This window comes from Typopeltis vanoorti, chromosome 12 (assembly GCF_054136105.1).
Source record: "Typopeltis vanoorti isolate ZY-2024b chromosome 12, IOZ_Tvanoo_1.0, whole genome shotgun sequence".
In the NCBI taxonomy this organism is placed as follows: Eukaryota; Metazoa; Arthropoda; class Arachnida; order Uropygi; family Thelyphonidae; genus Typopeltis; species Typopeltis vanoorti.
The window spans coordinates 133,230,652-133,250,226 of NC_143560.1; the positions used below are offsets into that span (position 1 = coordinate 133,230,652).

At 36.7% G+C, this 19,575-nt stretch overlaps 1 protein-coding gene across 2 annotated transcripts in view; it reads left to right on the plus strand.

Moving 5' to 3' along the window:
* The window catches only part of LOC150101235 (neutral amino acid transporter 9-like), a 350,447-nt gene that overhangs the window by 35,864 nt on the left and 295,008 nt on the right, over window positions 1-19,575 (plus strand). For both annotated transcript variants that reach the window (XM_090401257.1, XM_090401256.1), the window contains exon 2: window positions 4,766-4,892. In XM_090401257.1, the coding sequence (XP_090257383.1) occupies window positions 4,766-4,892 (127 nt within the window). The remainder of the gene's footprint in view (window positions 1-4,765; window positions 4,893-19,575) is intronic.

The following is a 19,575-nucleotide window of genomic DNA, read 5'->3' on the forward strand; positions in this document are numbered from 1 at the left end:
TGCCTTATTTCTGTGAGATATGAAACGTTTATTATTGGTGCGTGTGAGTGGTGAACTATTATTTGTAAATCTTATTTTATTTTGTTAAAATAACATATAATTATTTATTTATTATAGATACAAGGCTGAATTATGATGAGTGTCTGTTGAAAATATGAAAAGAATAATATTTTTTCAATTATTGTTACACGAAACAAATGCACTGCCATCTAACGCCGGTATTCGTTTGACTTGTTGTTGCATGTTACGTCATTAGATACATTTATCTTATGCTTGCGCTCATTATTTCTGTGAGATATGAAACGTTTATTATTGGCGCGTGTTCGTTGTGAACTATTTTTTTGTAAATCTTATTTTATTTGTTGAAATAACATATAATTATTTATTTATTATAAATACAAGGCTGAATTATGACGAGTGTCATTGTTGAAAATATGAAAAGAATTATATTTTTTCAATTATCGTTACACGAAACAAATGTACTGCGATCTTACACAGATATTCGTTTGACTTGTCATTGCTATTGATATGAAACTTTTATTATTGGTGTTTGTTCGTGGTGAGGATGAAATATTTTTAATAAAGCAATTTTTAATATGTAAATTTATTTATTAATAAATTCGTTACGTTAAGAAAAAAAAAGTTTTTTTTTTTGTATATGCAGCATTTCTACTTAAAATTTTCACCGGCCTCCACTGCCTTCATCTGAAAGTATTGAATTACTACAACAGGAATTTCCTTCAGACATTGTAAAAATATTTGATTTTGTAATACATTCTGGCTATTTTTCTTTTAAAAATAAGTTGTATCAACTAATTGAAAGAACAGCAATGGGCAATCCTCTTTCTCCTACTATCTCCAACTTCTTTATGGAACATTTTGAAAAACATATCTTTAACAACATTTCTCCCAGACCTACTCATTGGTTCAGATATGTCGATGACATTTTTGCTATTTGGAATGGCTCTTCTGATGAACTTCAACAGTTTCTCACTAAGTTAAATGCACTTCATCCAAGAATCCAGTTTACCCTAGAAATAGAATCAAATAAGCAGTTAGCCTTTTTAGATCTTCTAATTCTTCACCAACCAGATGGTAACCTACATTTCTCAGTCTATAGAAAGAAGACTCATACTGGCCATTATATCCATGCTGAATCTCATCACCATTCAAGTCAAAAGGCATTAACTATTAAAACACTGGTTCATCGGGCCAACTCCTTTTGTTCTTCAGACAATCTCTTAAAGAAAGAACTGCAATATAGTACTTCTTCCTCTCTATCTAATGGATACAAGAATTCCTTCATCAAAAGAGCTTTGAGTAGTTTTAATATGTCTTCCTCTTCAAATACAGAAGAAATAACACGCATTCCCATCCCTTATGTACATGGCATTAGTGAATGTATAGCAAAAGTTTTAAAACCACTGAATATTTTTGTTGCCTTTCGACCGGTCAAAAAAATCTCCACCTTTCTCACTTCTCCTAAGGACAAGCTTACACATCTTAATTTTCCAGGTGTCTGCCAGATTCCTTGCTCTTGTGGATTATCTTGTTTCGGATAAACAGGAAGATCTGCCTGTATTCGACTAGAAGAACACCAGTCTTATATTCAGTACCTTAAACCTGAACGCTCTGGATTTGCAGAACATGCCATCTTAATCAGACATAGAGTTCATTGGATAAAAACAAGAGTCCTTCACAAAAGTCGGTTCCTCATAGAACGGCTTTATAAAGAAACATGTGAAACTTTACTCCACTCTCCTAACTTAAACAGATCCGATGGTTTACGCCTATCCCCTTTATGGGAGATAGTAATTTACAAATCAGCTAATCTTTCCCAACTTTTTATTGTATATATAGTTTTTTTTGTTAGGAAATTTTATTGACCTTTTTAGTTATCTTACACTAGCTACTTAGGTGGCACCTTTTGGAATTGTCAGTTATAAAAATAATTTGAGCTTAACATGTACTGAAGATGCCTGTGACACACAGGTGAAAATTATACTATTAAAAAATCTTTTTACGTGAGATTTTCCCTCATTCATTTTGTATTTATATGTCTACTCACAGTATTCCCTTACCAAGAGTTATAATTCTCGTAGATAGGCTTATACGTTGGTTATGCATTTCTAAATCACTTAGGGAATTGAAACAACGTAGATCCGAATATAAATTAAATAATACTTTAATAGATATTTCCGATATTTCGGCAATGTCTCATTGCCATTTTCTAAAGGAACTTACAAAAAGGCAGGAGCACACAGGCTCTAACAATACAGTAACTGGAAATGAAGATATGAAGCTATCGTTCTCCTAGAAGTCCTGATGGTGCCCTCTGGCGGGCTAAGTAGGCGTTCTTGGCCGTTGGGCTGAAGGTCTGCTGATGTATGCTTCCCAAATTTGGGGCAGTCGCATACAACCAAATTTGTTGAGGTTTGGAGAGTTTCTTAGGGCAGAGGCTGATTCCATAAATAATCTTTCGAATTTATATTTGCTCCGGTGTATTATTTTTGCTTTCTTCCACCGTATTCTGTGGCGAGTATCCAGAGCATGGTCTGCAAGACCAGAATGGCTATATTTGTAAAACCGGATGTAGTCCTTGTGTTCAGAAATTCTGATATTCGCTGTCCTGCCTGTTTGGCCAAAGTACGACAGTTTACAACTGCAAGGGACCTGGTATACACCAGGTAGGTCTAGGGGAAGTGGTTGGTCTTTGGTAGAGCGGATAAGGGATGCCAATTTTCTGTAAGGCTTGTGAGGTCATGTTTTTTTAGAATTTTGGTAATTTTTTCTGAAGTGCCTCCTCAACACTTTCTCAGCTAATGGCTACCCCCCCCCCCCAAAAAAAAAATCCAAAAAATATTAAAACCTACAAACCACAGCCCCCCTCCTCCCCCCTTCCACAAAAAAGATTACTCTAAATCCATCACCATTCCCTACATCCGAGGCACTTCAGAAAAAATTACCAAAATTCTAAAAAAACATGACCTCACCTCCTGTTACAGGCCTTACAGAAAATTGGCATCCCTTATCCGCTCTACCAAAGACCAACCACTTCCCCTAGACCTACCTGGTGTATACCAGGTCCCTTGCAGTTGCAAACTGTCGTACTTTGGCCAAACAGGCAGGACAGCGAATATCAGAATTTCTGAACACAAGGACTACATCCGGTTTTACAAATATAGCCATTCTGGTCTTGCAGACCATGCTCTGGATACTCGCCACAGAATACGGTGGAAGAAAGCAAAAATAATACACCGGAGCAAATATAAATTTGAAAGATTATTTATGGAATCAGCCTCTGCCCTAAGAAACTCTCCAAACCTCAACAAATTTGGTTGTATGCGACTGCCCCAAATTTGGGAAGCATACATCAGCAGACCTTCAGCCCAACGGCCAAGAACGCCTACTTAGCTCGCCAGAGGGCACCATCAGGACTTCTAGGAGAACGATAGCTTCATATCTTCATTTCCAGTTACTGTATCGTTAGGGCCTGTGTGCTCCTGCCTTTTTGTAAGTTCCTTTAGAAAATGGCAATGAGACATTGCCGAAATATCGGAAATATCTATTAAAGTATTATTTAATTTATATTCGGATCTACGTTGTTTCAATTCCCTAAGTGATTTAGAAAAAAATAAGAGTTATAGTGAATGCTGTGAAGACGCTATTTGATATTATAATGAAATAATTATTATTTTGCTATTAATTTTAGTTAAATTATGGAGACTACAATCGTGTTAGGAATAATTACTTTAATTTCCTGTTGTTTCGACCATATTAAGGTCATCTGGAGTTTACTCACACGCTCGCACGAAGACAAGCTATATTGCATTTCTAACAGTAAGCAAAAGGGACAATGAATTGTTCAGCTGTTATTCTACTGACCTGAGCTCTAGTGGGGGAAAAAAAACTACATCAAAGCTATATTCTATTTATAACATCATCAGAGAACAAATTCATATAGATAGTTTTTAATACAGCAAAAGTGGTGGCCTAATCCATAATTTAACTAGTGTTATATTAGAGTTATGATCCCGAATTGCTTACAGTCCTAATTATAAGCAATATGCCATCCATATTCTTGGGATTTTTAGGCCACCATTATTGTTAAGATTAGGGTGGTCGATGAGAATTTCACAGGCCTCCTTAAATTTATGCTCATACCACGTTTTGGTGTGATGTAAACAACAGATGCCTTTCCAGTCAATTCTGTGTAGAATATTTAGTGCATGATCAGAAAGGCCAGATTTACCATGGTTATTAAATTTAATATACTGTTTACGTTCTTTTTTTCTGCATCCTGTTTCACCAAAAAGGACCAATTACAGGGCAATGAATATGATATACTGAAGGGTGGGCCATTGGAGGAAGTGGATCCTTGAATGAATTGAATAAATTTTTTAATTTTGCAGGAGGTTCATGCATGTACTGGACTGTGTAGACCCCACTACCAGCCTGACCTCATTAGAGGTCAGACCAGTAGAATAATGGCTGATCAGATCATTGTCACTTTGGCTTACTGTTAGAAATGTAATGTAGCTTGTCTTTGTATACTTGTGAAAGTAAGTGTATACTTTGTATACTAATATGTGTATTATATAACGGTTTGTAAACTTTCCTTTATTACTATTCATAAATTACTGTACTTAATTTTAATAGTAATGTGCATTAAAATGGTGCATTTTATAAATATATTGTATATGGTTAAGTATTTTTGATGACTTCTAGTTAGTATTTATTTTTATTTGGCTCTCTTTCCCTCCAGGCGGCCATTTCATTACCCTATTACTCCTCAGGGTCTTTCGTCACAAGATTCAACTTCTGATGCAGCTGCAACTTATAATCGCTATAAGTATTATAGCAAACTAACTGATCCTTCTGTTGATATACTTGTAAGTATGATAGTATTATTTTTTTTCCTCCCTTAATTTGTTTGTAATAAGTTGTGCATTTCACTCTTAGTAGAAGTATTGAATTTAAAATTTTTTAAATTAGAAAACTTTTTTTTTTTTTTGATAAATTCATAAATTTTTTCATTTTGAAAAATTTTGCTAATTTTGGTAGATGAAAAGTTGAAGTTCAAGGATAACATACCAAAAATTGCAAATAGAACTCAAAGGATAATTGCAATGTTTCTGAAACAAACATTTAAAAAAAACAACTATCGTGTAAGGATGTAGTAGTCATTTCACTTCTTTATAAGGCATTGATACAATTGCATCTGGATTACTGTGCACAGATTTGTTTCCTGAATTCCAAAGGAATAAAGAACATGGAAAGACTGCCAAGAAGAGTTACAAAGATATCGGGATTGTGGGATGTAGATTACGAGGTTAGATTGTATGTTGGACTGCATACACTGGTAAACAGGAGGAGGATGAGGGTGTGATGATATGATAGAGAGTATACAAACTTTTGAGAAGTCATTATAGGACATTGGTGGATAAAATATTTTATTATATGGAAGGTGAAGAGAGGGCAAGGGGCATCCTTGGAAGTTAAGTTGTAGTTAAGAAAGGGGTGAGGCTAGATTTTTCTCTCACAGAACCGTGAGTGAGTGGCAGGGCCATCCCCCACACAAAGGCACCTGATCAAGAGAGACACCATTTCAAGATGATAAATAATAGTGAATTTTTATACAATGCCCTTATTCATGAAGTGAAACTTTACTACATAGATTGCACAACTTAATATAAACAGTAAGGCGATAAAAAATGAGCAATAAACTCAACACACTCAACTGATTAGCTGTTTTGTTTTGATGTATTGCTTCATGTTCTTGTAGAATGACTTATACGTTGGTAACACATGACTATTAAATTATTTAAGGAATTCACAACATATACTGGAATATTAATTAAAAGAAACTTTAATACATACTTCCTGTATTTATTACGTGTCATATTTGTATGTTCCCATCTTCATGGGAACATGCAAATATGACACGTGCACGCAAGCACTACAAAAAGCAGAAGGTAAGAAACTATTGTTGTCCCTAAAGTCCTAATGGTGCCCCCCCCCCCCCAGCTGGCTACATTGGGTTGTCTTGGCTGTTGGGCTGGTGTTCTCATGATGTAAGTCTCCCAAATTTGGGGCAGTCTCATGCACCCAAATTTGTTGAGGTTTGGAACGTTTTTTAGAGCTGAGACAGATTCTATGAATAATTTTTCGTACTTAAACTTGCTGCAGTGTATTACTTTGGCTTTCTTCCAATGTATTCTGTGGCGGGTACCCAGAGCATGGTCCCTGGAGATAATTGAAAAAAAATTTTTTTTGAGATGCTCTATTTTTATGTACATATCTGTATTTATATATATATATATCTTGTATTTATATACTAAATACATTCCTAAAATAATTTAATAGTCATATATTGCTTCATGAGTGGTGCATCAAAGCAGGTTTGAGTTGCGTTGTAATTTTTTTGTGATAATTGAAAAAAAATTTTTTTTTTGAGATGCTCTATTTTTATGTACACATCCGTATTTATATATACAGTCATACCCCGACTTACGCGAATCCGGAGTTACGCGGTTTCATATATGTACGTATTCCCGTCCCGCTTCACGCCTCACCACTAGTCATATCTTTCCAGCTCCGGCTACATTCGCCAGTGTCGCACATGCTGTGAACAAGCACTGACGTGTTTTGCACGGTCTCCATTCATACACGATTTTTATAGTGTACAAACCTTGCGATTGTTTAATGTTATGTTCTTGATAAAAATTTTATCACAAAAAATAATAAAGTCGTCCAAAAGAAGCAAGTCCGATTCTTCTACAGCTAGCAAGAAAAGAAAAACATTGACTTTGGAAACAAAACTCAACATCATTAAGGATTTTGAAGGTGGAATGAAAGTTTGTGAGCTAGCAAAGAAGTTTGATCTACAGGAATCCACAGTAAGAACAATCATAAAAGAAAGGTTTACAGATTTTGGAGGACATAGATTCTAACAAGGAACGAATTGTAGCCACAAGGTAAGGAATAAAAAAATCATTAGCTTGCTATTAAGAAATTTTGCATGACAAGAAAAAGACATTATGCCATCAGACGAATCTATTAGATTTTGTGAAACCATTGACATCGAAATAACTTTCTTTTTTTTATGTATGAAAAACTACAATTATGATTATATATTTCTTAAAAAATATAGGTGTTTTTGTAAACCTTTGTCCCAATTAACTAATATTTTGTATGTTTGTATGCAATATTATACCTGATTTATGCGGATTCAACTTATGCGCTTTTTGTTGGTTCCACCTACCGCATAACTTCGGGGTATGACTGTATATATATCTTGTATTTATATACTAAATAAATAAATAAAAATTTCTTGAAATTAATTTCATTTTAATTTGCAAATTCTATTTTATGGGGGTGCTGAAATATAACTTTGAACAAAGGTGCCTCTTACCCACATGGTGGCCTTGTGGGTAAAAGTGAAATAGTGAGTGCATATAGCCTAGCTCTAGTGAGTGCATATAGCCTAACTCAATGAGTCTTGGTGTCCCTTGAGATCTAATAATAATATAATAATAATAAATACTTTACTATTTTTTTTCTTTCTTTTTAAATATACTTCTAGGAATAGAATACAGTGCTTACAGTATTTTCAGGGAAAACAGATGGGATAGACAGGATGAATGATGTAACAGAAACAAAACAAGCATTTAGGAAATAATAATGAACTAAATTTATTTTATGATTTACGATTTTTTCATATTTTATGTTTAGAGAAAGTGTTGTTAAGTCAGAGTTTGCAAGTGGAAAACCAGGAAACTTGAGATATTAGGAGGAGTAGAATGAAATCAAGCATGTCTGGCCATCCCAGGACAAATGAGTGAGTGCAGGAATGACTATGTAGAAATAGCCACCTCCAAGATAAATGAATGGCAGTGAAGAAATGGCTTGAACACCTGGATGCAGTTTCAAATCAGAATGGGCTGGGAATGACATTATGCAAGGATAATTGTGGCCCCACAATTATCCTTGCATAATGGAAATTAATTATGGAAACATAATTAATTAAATTGGAAGTAAATGATTAAAAGTGTATCATCATTGAACAGAGTTTTAATTTTTATTAAACAAATAAATAATATGATATAATTATGTTACTTGGCTTGCATCAAGGGTCAGCATTAAGTCCGTTTCTGTTTAATATTGTGATGGAGGTGGTAACAGAGGAGGTGAGAGAAGATATGCCTTGGACAATGTTGTATGCAGATGACATCTTGTTGTGTGTAGATTCAAGAGAAGAAGCGGGAACTAAACTGGAAAGATGGAGAAAAGTACTGGAAGAGAGAGGTATGAGATTGAGCAGAAGTAAGACAGAGTATATGTGTTGCGCAGTCGGCGGCGGCCAGGAGACAGATCTGGAGCCGGAAGGAAATGTCATCAGGAAGGTGAGAAACTTTAGATACTTAGGTTCAACAGTGGAAGAAGATGGAGGAGCTGAGAAGGAAGTGGAATGCAGGATACAAGCGGGTTGGAGGAACTGGAGGGAGATGGCTGGAGTGTTATGCGATAAGAGGGTGCCGATCAATCTGAAAGGCAAAATTTATAGGACAGTAGTGAGGCCAGCTATGACATATGCTATAGAATCTGTAGCCCTGAGGGAAAATAACATCAGCAGGATAGAAGTAGCAGAGATGAGAATGCTTAGGTGGATGTGCGGTGTGACCAGAAAGGATCGTCTGAGAAATGACTATGTCAGGGGAACAGTGAAAGTTACGAACTTAGGAGCAAAAATACAGGAGGCAAGGTTGAGATGGTTTGGTCATGTGATGAGGAGGGAGGACGAATATGTGGGAAGAAGGGTCATGCAGATGGATGTGCAAGGAAGGCAGAAGCGTGGGCGGCCAAAGAAGAGATGGAGGGAGCTGGTAGAAGAGGACTTGAAGATGAAGAACTTGGATGTGGTGACAGCCCAAGACAGGAAGGTGTGGAGGAGACTCATTACAAACAGTGACCCCCACTTAAGTGGGGGAAGCTTCAGAAGAAGAAGATATAATTATGTTACTGCTTACTTTTAATGAGATGGTTGAGCTTTTCTGCCCTTGCAGAGTTGCTGGATATCTGGCTCAATATTGGTCAAATTCAGTCACAGATCGGCACATGCACACACAAAGATGATTTCTGTATTTTGTTTTTATTTGAAGGAGCGATGAAAATCCTTTCTCACAGAGATAGGTTGTAGAAAACTGAATGACGATTTTCAGTGCTTCTTCAGATAATTCGGGAAATTCACTTCTCACTGAAGGCGAGATCCAAACAAAGATCACGGAATTGCATTTTAAGTCCACTGTCACTTGAAAGCTCAATTAATTGTTCTTTTTTCGATAATCAAAGGGCATTCTCGTGACTGAAAGCCTGAAATGGATCGCAAACCCACAGAAATTTCTTATAAAAATTATTCGGAAAATATGTTTCAAAATTCCATTTCAGATTTTTGAGGTGGTCACATACCCTTTCAGAAACTCGGAATCAACAAAAATATCCATCATCATCATCATCAAATTCCTGCCATGTACCCACAAGGGGTGTACAGGATATAATAGTACTACATGAAAAAATTATATCGTTACTAACTTTCTATCTACAATTTTCCTCCAAATCAGTCTGTTACTTGTTAAGACTCCAACATTATCAGATCTTACATTTCTGTCGTCTAAGGCACTTTGTACCATATCAATCCACCTATATCTTGGTCTTCCTCTGGGTCGTTTTCCTGCCAACCTGGCGGTGAACACTTGTTTTGCTAATCTTTCCTCGCCCATTCTGTTTAAGTGACCATACCACCTGAGAATTGCTCTGCTAATGCATTCCTGGATGCTGACAATGTCAAGTTCTTTCCTAATATCCTCATTTTTAATATGATATTGCCACTGATGCCATCTGTTCATGCCTATAATCTTTCTCAGGACTCTCATATCTGCGGTCTCTAGTCTTTGGTCAACTGTTTTATTTCTGACCCAGCTCTCAGATCCATAACTTAAAACTGGTTTGAGCACTGTCTTGTATACAGCTAATTTAGTGTTCCGACTAATATCGCTCTTATTCCATATGAATTAATTCAGTTGACTTCCCACCATACCAGCTTTGCTGATTCTGTTGTCTATTTCTATATTTAATTTACTATCTTCAGTAAAAATCGTGCCTAAGTAGCTGAAATGTTTTACTTGTTCAACAGGTTCTCCGTTCACAACACAGTTGACATTTTCAATGATTCTGCCTATTTTCATTGTCTTTGTCTTTTTATTGCTGACCTTCACACCATATCTGTTACAATAGCTATTCAATTTAGTCAGAGAATCTTGCAGACTAGTAGCGGATTTATTTAGAGGAATAACATCATCTGCATAAAGCAAAGAGCTGACATTAACATCTCAAATTTTGATATCATGTTTAATACAACTTTCCTTCATAATGTGATCCATATAGATAATGAATAACAGAGGGGATAATGTACATCCTTGTCTCACACCAGATTTAACATTAAACCATCTTCCTGTACTTCCTTCAAATCTAACTGCTGACTTGCAACTCAAATAAAGACTAAGTATTTCTTGATATAGTGCCCCGTTGACACCATATAACTGCAACGTATTGAACAGCTTCTCTCTTGGCACCTTATCATATGCCTTTTCCAAATCGACAAAACTTAAATACAGATCTTTGTTATATTCCCATGCTTTCTCGACTATTTGTCATAAAGTGAAGATCTGATCCTGACAGCCTCTGTTTGTCCTGAATCCAGCTTGTTCTTCACCAAGCTTTTCTTCCACAATTCTTCTCAACCGTTTCCGAAGTATACCTGCATAGATCTTGCCAGGAACACTCAGTTGGGAAATACCTCTGTAATTCTCACATTCAGTTTTATTTCCCTTTTTATATATGGGTACTGTGAGAGCTCTACTCCAATCATCGGGAATTCGTCCCTCTGTCAAGGCTTTCTGAACTATGCAGTGCAGCCACTGTAAGACTCTTATACCACCATACATCAGCATTTCTGGTCGAATATCATCTACTCCAGCTGCCTTTCCACATTTCAAGCCTTGGATGGCTTTTTCTACTTCACGTATGGATATGTATTCCTGCCTTCGTGCCTGGTCAGTGTTTTTAACCACTGTGCTGTCATCACTGCTTGTTTCATTTAGCAGTTTTTCAAAGTAATTACTCCGTACTTCAAGGATATCTTTTTCTCCAGTTTTCATGTCACCTTTATCATCTCTAACTCCTTTTACAGCACTCTTTACTCCATTCCTAAGCTTCTTCAACAACCTCCAGAATATTTTGCCACCTTCTTGATATTTATTTTCTATATTCTTGCCAAAATCCTCCCATGATTTTTGTTTAGCTAGTTTTATACAGTGTTTAGCATTCTTGCATTTGTCTCTATATTCTCTAAGAGCACAAGCTGACTTATTTGACAGGAACTTTTATGCTTTCTTCTTTTCCTTCACTGCCTCTTTAACTTCCTGTGTCCACCAGGGAGTTCTAATTTTTCTATCCTTGCAGACAACTTCACCACATGGCTCTCTGGCAGAATCAATCAATGTTTTCTTCAGAGTTTGCCACTGAATTTCCAAGGTTTGATTCCTGTTCTCAAACTTTTTCATTTTTTCTTCAATAATCTTTGTGTATTTTAGTTTGCAGTTCACATCTGAGAGCTGCTCAACTTTTATTCGCTTTAAAACTTTCTTACATGTTATTCTTTTCAATATGAAATTCAAATTGAGAATGAATCAGATCGAGAGGGGAGTGATGTGGAAGAGCAGGAGAGTAAGACAGGAGAGATTGAAGGAGTGGAAATGAATGGGGAAGTGAGTGGTATGAGTATAGAAAATGAGAGAATGGGTGTGCAAGAGGAGCAGGGAAACGGGGGGGCTCAGGATGTACAGGGATACACAGCGTGAGAAAGGTGGATGCTCCAAGAGGAAGTGAGAGCATGTGTAGGCAGGAAAGTAAGGGATGATCAGGGATCAAAAGGAAACAGATGGAATTGCAAAGGGTTCTAAAATGAAGAAGCAGAAAGGGAAATGGCCCCAGTCCAGCATGGAGAGATCACATCGAGTGAATGGTATCAGTGGAACTAGCTGTAGATCCAGAAATGAGTTGTTGTGTTTGTATGCCAATGCTAGAAGTATAAGAAACAAGGCAGATGAAATGGTTGCACTAATTGCGTCTGTGCACCCAGAGATTGTCGGAATAAGTGAGACATGGTTAGATGAGGATGACATCCTGACAGGAGTAGAGATGGAATGGTATGATGTGTTTCGTGAGGATTGAAGGGGTAAAAAGGGAGGGGAGTGCTATTGATGATAGAGAAAGAGTTAGGTCCATACAAGGTAGAGATGCAAGAGGGAAATAGGGCCAGTGGTTTTAAGGCAGTATGGTGTGAGATAGAGGTGAATAGAATCAAATACTTGGTGGAATGTTGTTATAGACCTGGTAATGTGGATGGTGGTGATAGTGAAATGTATAGTCAAATAAGCCAAGCAAATAAGAAAAAGGTGATCATTATGGGTGATTTTAATTATGGCAATATAGACTGGAATGAAGAGATAGCAACTGGAAGTAAAGAAAATGAGTTTCTTGAGTTTTTGAGGGATAACTACCTCAGACAGTATGTAACAGAGGGCACAAGAGGATTAAGGGTCTTGGATTTGGTCATCTCATCGGAGGATGTAATTATCAATGAGGTATCAAATCATCCACCAATTGGTGAAAGTGACCATGAGGTGATTACTTGGGTGGTTGCCAGCAGTGCAAGGACCCCTGTGAAAAAAGGGTATATGTGGAACTACAAGGGGGGTGATTATGAAGAACTCAGGAAACAGCTTGCAGGTGTAGCATGGAATGAGGAGTTAGCTGGAAAAGAGATCAATGCAGCTTGGGGGATTTTCAAAAAATATTTAGTAGATGCAATGTCTAAATGTATACCATGGGTGAGAAGGTTAAATAAGTTAGGTGTGAGATGGATGAATAAAGAAATTAAGCATGCGATACAGAGAAAAAGGGCATTGTGGAGGCAGCATAAGAGAGAAGTGGAAGTAACCAATTTCATGAGGTCTACAAAGACCAGGCAAGGAGGGTGACTTGGTTGGTGAGAGTAGCTAAAGAGAGGTATGAACAGCAGTTAGCTAATGAAGCTAAAAAGAATCCTAGGGAGTTCTTTCAATATGTAGCCAGCAAAAGAAAGAATGATTATGGAAGGATGACACTGATTGGAGAAAATGGTATAAAGACAGCTGTTGCAGAATGTGTGGTGGAGATACTTAATGAGCAGTTCATAAAGATCTTTCAATCTTGTGAATGTGACTTCATGGAGAGATTAAGAGCAGTTGATGATGGGGAGGAGAGACTGACTGTAAGTGAGCAAGAGGTGTTTGGGGAGTTGAGTAAACTAGATGTAAATAAGGCTGTGGGACTTGATAATATATCACTGCGTATTCTGAAGGAATGTGCCAGAGAGTTGACACCTGCCTTGACATATTTTTTTAATACGAGTCATGCACTTGATCAAGTCCCTAAAGAGTGGAAGGAGGGCAAGATTGTGCCACTTCATAAAGGAGGTGATCGAACTCAAGCATCAAACTATAGACCTATCTGTGTGTCAGGTGTTGTGGTTAAGTTGTTGGAGAAGCTTGTGAGAACTAGGATCCAGAGTTGGGTTGACAACAATGGTATAATCTTTGATGGACAGCATGGATTTGCTAAAGGGAGGTCGTATTTTAGTAATCTACTTACTTATTACAATAAAGTGAATGCTTCCCTGGACAGAGGAGAAGGATACACAGTAATATACTTGGATTTCGCAAAAGCTTTTGACAGAGTACCTCATGATAAGTTGACAGTCAAACTAGAGCAGATGGGGTTGGATATTAGATTAGTGCATTGGATTGGAGACTTATCTGATAGGTATCAACAAGTTGTGTATGGGGGTGCAATATCAAGAAAAGGAAAGTCACTAGTGGAGTGCCTCAGGGATCTGTTTTAGGGCCATTACTATTTAACTTGTATATTAATGATATTGGCGAAGATTTGGATGGAGATATTCAGTTGTTTGCAGATGATGCAAAGTTGGGACAAACCATAAAGAGTAGTGAAGATGTTGTGTCCTTGCAAGAAGACTTGAATAAATTGAGTGATTGGGCAAGCAAATGGGGATGTGAGTTCAATGTTGCAAAATGTAAGGTTTTAAAATTTGGAAAACAAAGATGGGATACAGAATTTATACTTGGTGAGAATATATTGTTGGAAGTAGAGGAAATAAGAGATCTGGGGGTGATAGTGGATAAGGATCTAAAATTTAGGGGACACATTGCCAAAATTGTGAAGAGAACACAAAGACTTCTGGGAATGATGCGGAGGACACTGACGTGTAGAAGTAGGGAGATTCTTGTTCCATTGTATAAAGCTTTGATTAGGCCACACATGGACCATTGTGCCCAGATTTGGTCACCTGGTTTTCAGAAGGATGAAGAGATGTTGGAAAGGGTCCAAAGGCGACTGACTAAGGTAGTTTCTGACCTCTGGAATGTCGAGTATGAGGAAAGATTGAAAAGATGTAATTTGCAGAGTCTAGTGGAGAGAAGGAAGAGGGGAGATATGATAGTGACCTACAAGTTGGTAAGGGGTTGTTATAGGATCAATGGTGGAGAAGTTATAGAGAATAGTGGGAGATCAGGGAAGAACCAGAGGTCATCCCTGGAAACTGTATAAAGAGGGTGTGAATATGGGAGTGAGAGGCAGGTTTTTTTCGTGCAGAGTTGTGAATGATTGGAATGCCTTGCCTGAGAGTGTGGTGTCTGCAACGAGTTTGAATGTGTTTAAGACACGGTATGATGAGATGTGTGTGAGATAAAAGGACCTACTAGATGAGTCTTTGACTCCATGAGGTCTTGTTTAATAATAATAATAATAATAATTTTATCTAGCTCAAGACTAAATAGTGATCACTTCCAATTTCAAATCCTCTGTGCACTCTTGTATCCTGCACCTGGGAGAAAACATCACTATCAACAATAACATAGTCAATGAGACTTTTCTTATTCCTAGCCTCTTCTCTCCATGTGAATTTGTGCACATTTTTATGTTGGAACATGGTGTTAGGAATAACCAGTCCATGTCCTGAGCAGAAATCCAACAGATATTTGCTATTATTATTAGCTTTGCTCTTTTCTCCAAATTTTCCCAGATTATTTTTGTATGTCTCACAATCATTTCCTACTCTGCTATTTAGATCCCCAACAAGGACCAACTTTTCATTTTTCATTGTGTCAGTTGCTTTTTCTAAAGCCTCCAAAAATTCCTCCACTTCTACCTTAGTAGAACCTTCTGTGGGACCATAGGCATAAATAAGTCTCATTGTCCAGTTCCCCATTCTCATATTTGCCCACATTACTCTACTTGAGACTGACTGCCATTCAAGAAGATTAGGCTCGTATTTTGTGTTGAATACTGTGGCTACTCCTTCATTTCCTTGATTGTCATTGCCTGAATATAATATTTTGTATTTATTGCTCAGAAAGATCTCACCAGGTTTTGTCTATTTTGTTTGTCATCCCTATTATGTCGATCTGGTACTTTTCTAATTTGTCAGCTAGCTCCATTTCTTTGTCATTCAGGCTTCTTATGTTGATAGTACCGATCTTTAACTCTGGTGATGTTGAGTTGGCGGTGTGTTTTGAGATTTGTTCCAGTCGCTGATTTTTCGCTGTTTGCCCTGGTTCCCTGGCGAAAACAACGGGGGCCTTGTTTAACCGGGCGACCCCCCTGCCGGCATGAAATTTTGTCATGTTGTACCATCATTTTTTATTTTGGTTTAACCACTAACAATACAATTTGGTCGGCTAAATCCCAAATTGCCAGCCCATCCTCGTTTGTTCAGTATCCAAGTAGATACCCAACAGGGTGCACCACGAGAAGTTGAGGATTGGACATTTGGTCAGAAGCCCTGGTCGGTTCTCTGCATTCCTTTAAAGGCTATGTGGAGGTCTCCTCTCAGTTATACAGCTTTGACCCTTAAGCACCCCACACAAAAATATCCTTTTCCACTAAAAGGATTCCAATGTTGGAAAAGGTGTAAATTGTCTGTCTTTTATATAATTAATAAATAAAACCAGTTTTTTATCGAATGCCTTTATTTTGTCGTAAGCATCAAGAACAGTTAAAGAATTTCCCTGAAGGGAGAGATTTAGTTTATTTAATTTCGAAAAAATGTCTGAAAGATAGGATAGTGTTGATAACCATGCTTCGTCAACAAGGAGAGATGCAAAATCAGAATTTCATTCATATACAAATAATAAAACTTCGTGCCTTAATTAAAATATCCTTGTTAGTACTTTCCCCCTGGAAAACCAGCGAATTTCAGAATGAAGCAAAAGTTGTATATATTCACTGCCCATTTCATCGCAGAGTACTGAAAATAACCTGTTATTTAATGGTCGAACTTTAATAAAATTAAATAGTTTTACAGCGTTGTATAGCACAGTTTTAAATTCTGGTGGCATTTCTTTGGAGGGTAATGCTTTCCTATGTATGAATCAATGTACCCAGTTCATATCCGGAGCTACTTCCTTAACCATGGAAACAACCCCATTATGCCTGTCTGTAAGGGTGTGAGCTCCATCCAAACAGAAGCCAAAAATTTTTCTCACTGGATCCCTTTGTTTATTATGTCATTATTGAGAGTGTGAAATATTTCTTCTTCAGTTGTTCGGGATTGGAAAGTTTTACAAAACAGAATATCATCATGAATGTTTTTATGATCCTCATATCTTATGTAGCATATTAACTGCGCATCATTTATAACATCAGTAGTCTCGTCTATTTGTAATGCATAATAAGGGCTCTTCTTAACTCTTTCGATTAGCTGAGATTCTACGTCACCTGCCATATCATTAATTCTGTGACCGATAGTGTCATTTGTCATGTGGCATTTACCACATCTTTCATAGCTGGAAGTAGCAAATTTTCCCCGATAGAATGAGGTTTCCCTTTTTCGCTATGTGCAAACTTAAGAGATAGGATGCTTCCATGGCCGAAACTATCTTTCCCATGATTTAATGTCTCTAAGCGTTGCTGAAAAAATTCAATTGGCTTATTTTTCACACCACAATGTTTAGTTTTTAAATGTCGTCGGAGTTTCGCAGGTTTCGTGCATTCGTTCGACAACACTTCATAATACAAAACACATTGAGGTTTCTGTTCACTTTCATCTCCACACCAAGTAAACCCGAATTCCAAATATGAACTGTTATATTTCCTACTGTATTTTTTCTTTGAACTGCTTGTTTCTTTTACTTTAATGGTATCAGATTTACTCGCTGTTACAACACGTTTATCACAATTAGGGTTAGCATCACCGGTTTTATTTGCTCTTCTTTTCAAAGTCCTAGTTCTAATCCACTTTTCCATTATCTGAAAAATATATAAATACTGGGATTAACTCACAACACACTTTGTCCAAGTATCACTTGGCACTTCTGAAGATATGCTGAGCCTTGGTTGGAGGGAAACCTTCAATAATAAAAATTAATAAACAACAAGCAATTGATTGAAATGTGGATAACATATGTTCACTTTAAATCTGACAAAACAGCAAGGGAAGGCGGAAGCAATAAAACTATATTGTTGTTCACTTCACCCCTCTTTTATTATTCGTCATTCTGCTACTACAAATTTAGCAGCAGAATGACGAATAATAAAAGAGGGGTGAAGTGAAGAACAATATAGTTTTATTGCTTCTGCCTTTGAACAGTCTGATGCTGTTTGTTGTTTTTTTAAAGTCTCCATTTGCTTTCAATAATGTTTACTTATTTATTCAATTTTTAATTTGTTTTGTTTGGATGATTAAAAAATATATATTTAATTAATTAATTTAAGTCTGCCTACAGACCACCTGTCCCATCGTCGGGGACCACCCGTGGTCCACGGACCACAGGTTGAGAAACACTGTCTCCTAGAGCAGTGCTTCCCAACCTTCTAGATGTCAGGGCCCCCTTTGCAAGAATTAAAATATTTCACGCTCCCCCCCCCTCGAAAAAAAATTGTAATAGAGAGATATTATTATAATATTTATTGTATTTATATTCAATACAAAACATACACAGCGAATATTGCAAAAATCAAATGCATATATTATATTTTTTGCCTCTTACTGTTTGGTTCTGAAGACGATGCGCGCTGTTCTGGTAAAATATGATATACTGTCCTTTTTTTTTGAGTCTGTTTCTGCTTCTTCTGATTGTTTGCGGGAATTTTTTTAAATTTTTTATCAGCCACTTATCCATCTCAGGGTTAAATTTTTTAACGTAGAATAGATCAGATAATATCACCACTTACCGATACTGGCACACCACAGACTGATGACATGAAATTAGTGAATATTACCTGAATAAAGGAATCCCCAGACCAGGAATATTTTTCACTTTTGTGATTTTTCTCCCTTTATGGTAATTAAGCCTAACGCGAAACGGACAGCAAAGGCAGGTTATTAAAACATGCATATGATTGGTGCGGTATTAACAAAAGATCGCGCAACCGAAAGATAAAAGCATAGCTGACAATTGATTTGAAATGCTAACTCTCATCAACCGAATTCCATATGTGAAACTGCCATAACATTCATTATATATATATATATTACTTAGTTTTAACACTTTTATGAATTTTAACACATTCGGTTGAATTTTATTGCTGCCTTGGGAAATCGAACTCACACAGATCTAATTAATAACAATAGTTTTTAGTTAGATACTGTGTTTGCCCATGCAACATATGGTTTTGTTTCAGTCTATACAGCATAGTTTCTGTATGAGGGGACATGTGATTCATTAATTAGTGTGTTTTTATCCCAGTTGTCTCTAATTGCACTATTTGTTGGCATAATAAAAGTACTTGTTTTTATTGCCTCTGCAGTATAGTGGCTGTTAGGGAGGGGTGTTGTTTACCACTGCAAGCGAGTTACTATCTCCCTACATGAACTTGTTTAAGCTTTTTTTTTCATGTGTGAAGTATATGCGAAACTTTTATTGGTAACAGAAAATTGGCTCGGATGACAGTGATAATATAAAACGAGTTTGATATGTATATAAAGTCAATATCAACAGTCCCTGATTACGAACGCGTGATGAAAGGGATAGGGAAGATTTGGAGCTTCCCTGGAGAGCATTCGAAGTAAATACAATTAACCACTGTTTTGAAATGAAACATATAAATAAACAATATTTACTAATATTCATTAAGTGCCGAAATACGCAGGAAGCAAAGTTTGTGAACTAACACCAATGTGTGAATTTTTCCATTAAAATATAAAAAATAGCAAAAAAGAAATAATAAATAATAAAAGTTAAATACGTTTCTTTTAAAATAAAAAAAAATCTACTTAGTCTTAAAACATTTAAAATTTGTTTTCATTATTTCATGGCCCCCCTCAACAAAACCTGCGGCCCCCAAGGGGGCCGTGGCCCACAGTTTGGGAAGCGCTGTCCTAGAGGATATAGATTTCTATCCTGAATTCCAAAGAAATAAAGAATATAGAAAGACTGCAAAGATTAAGTGGACGAT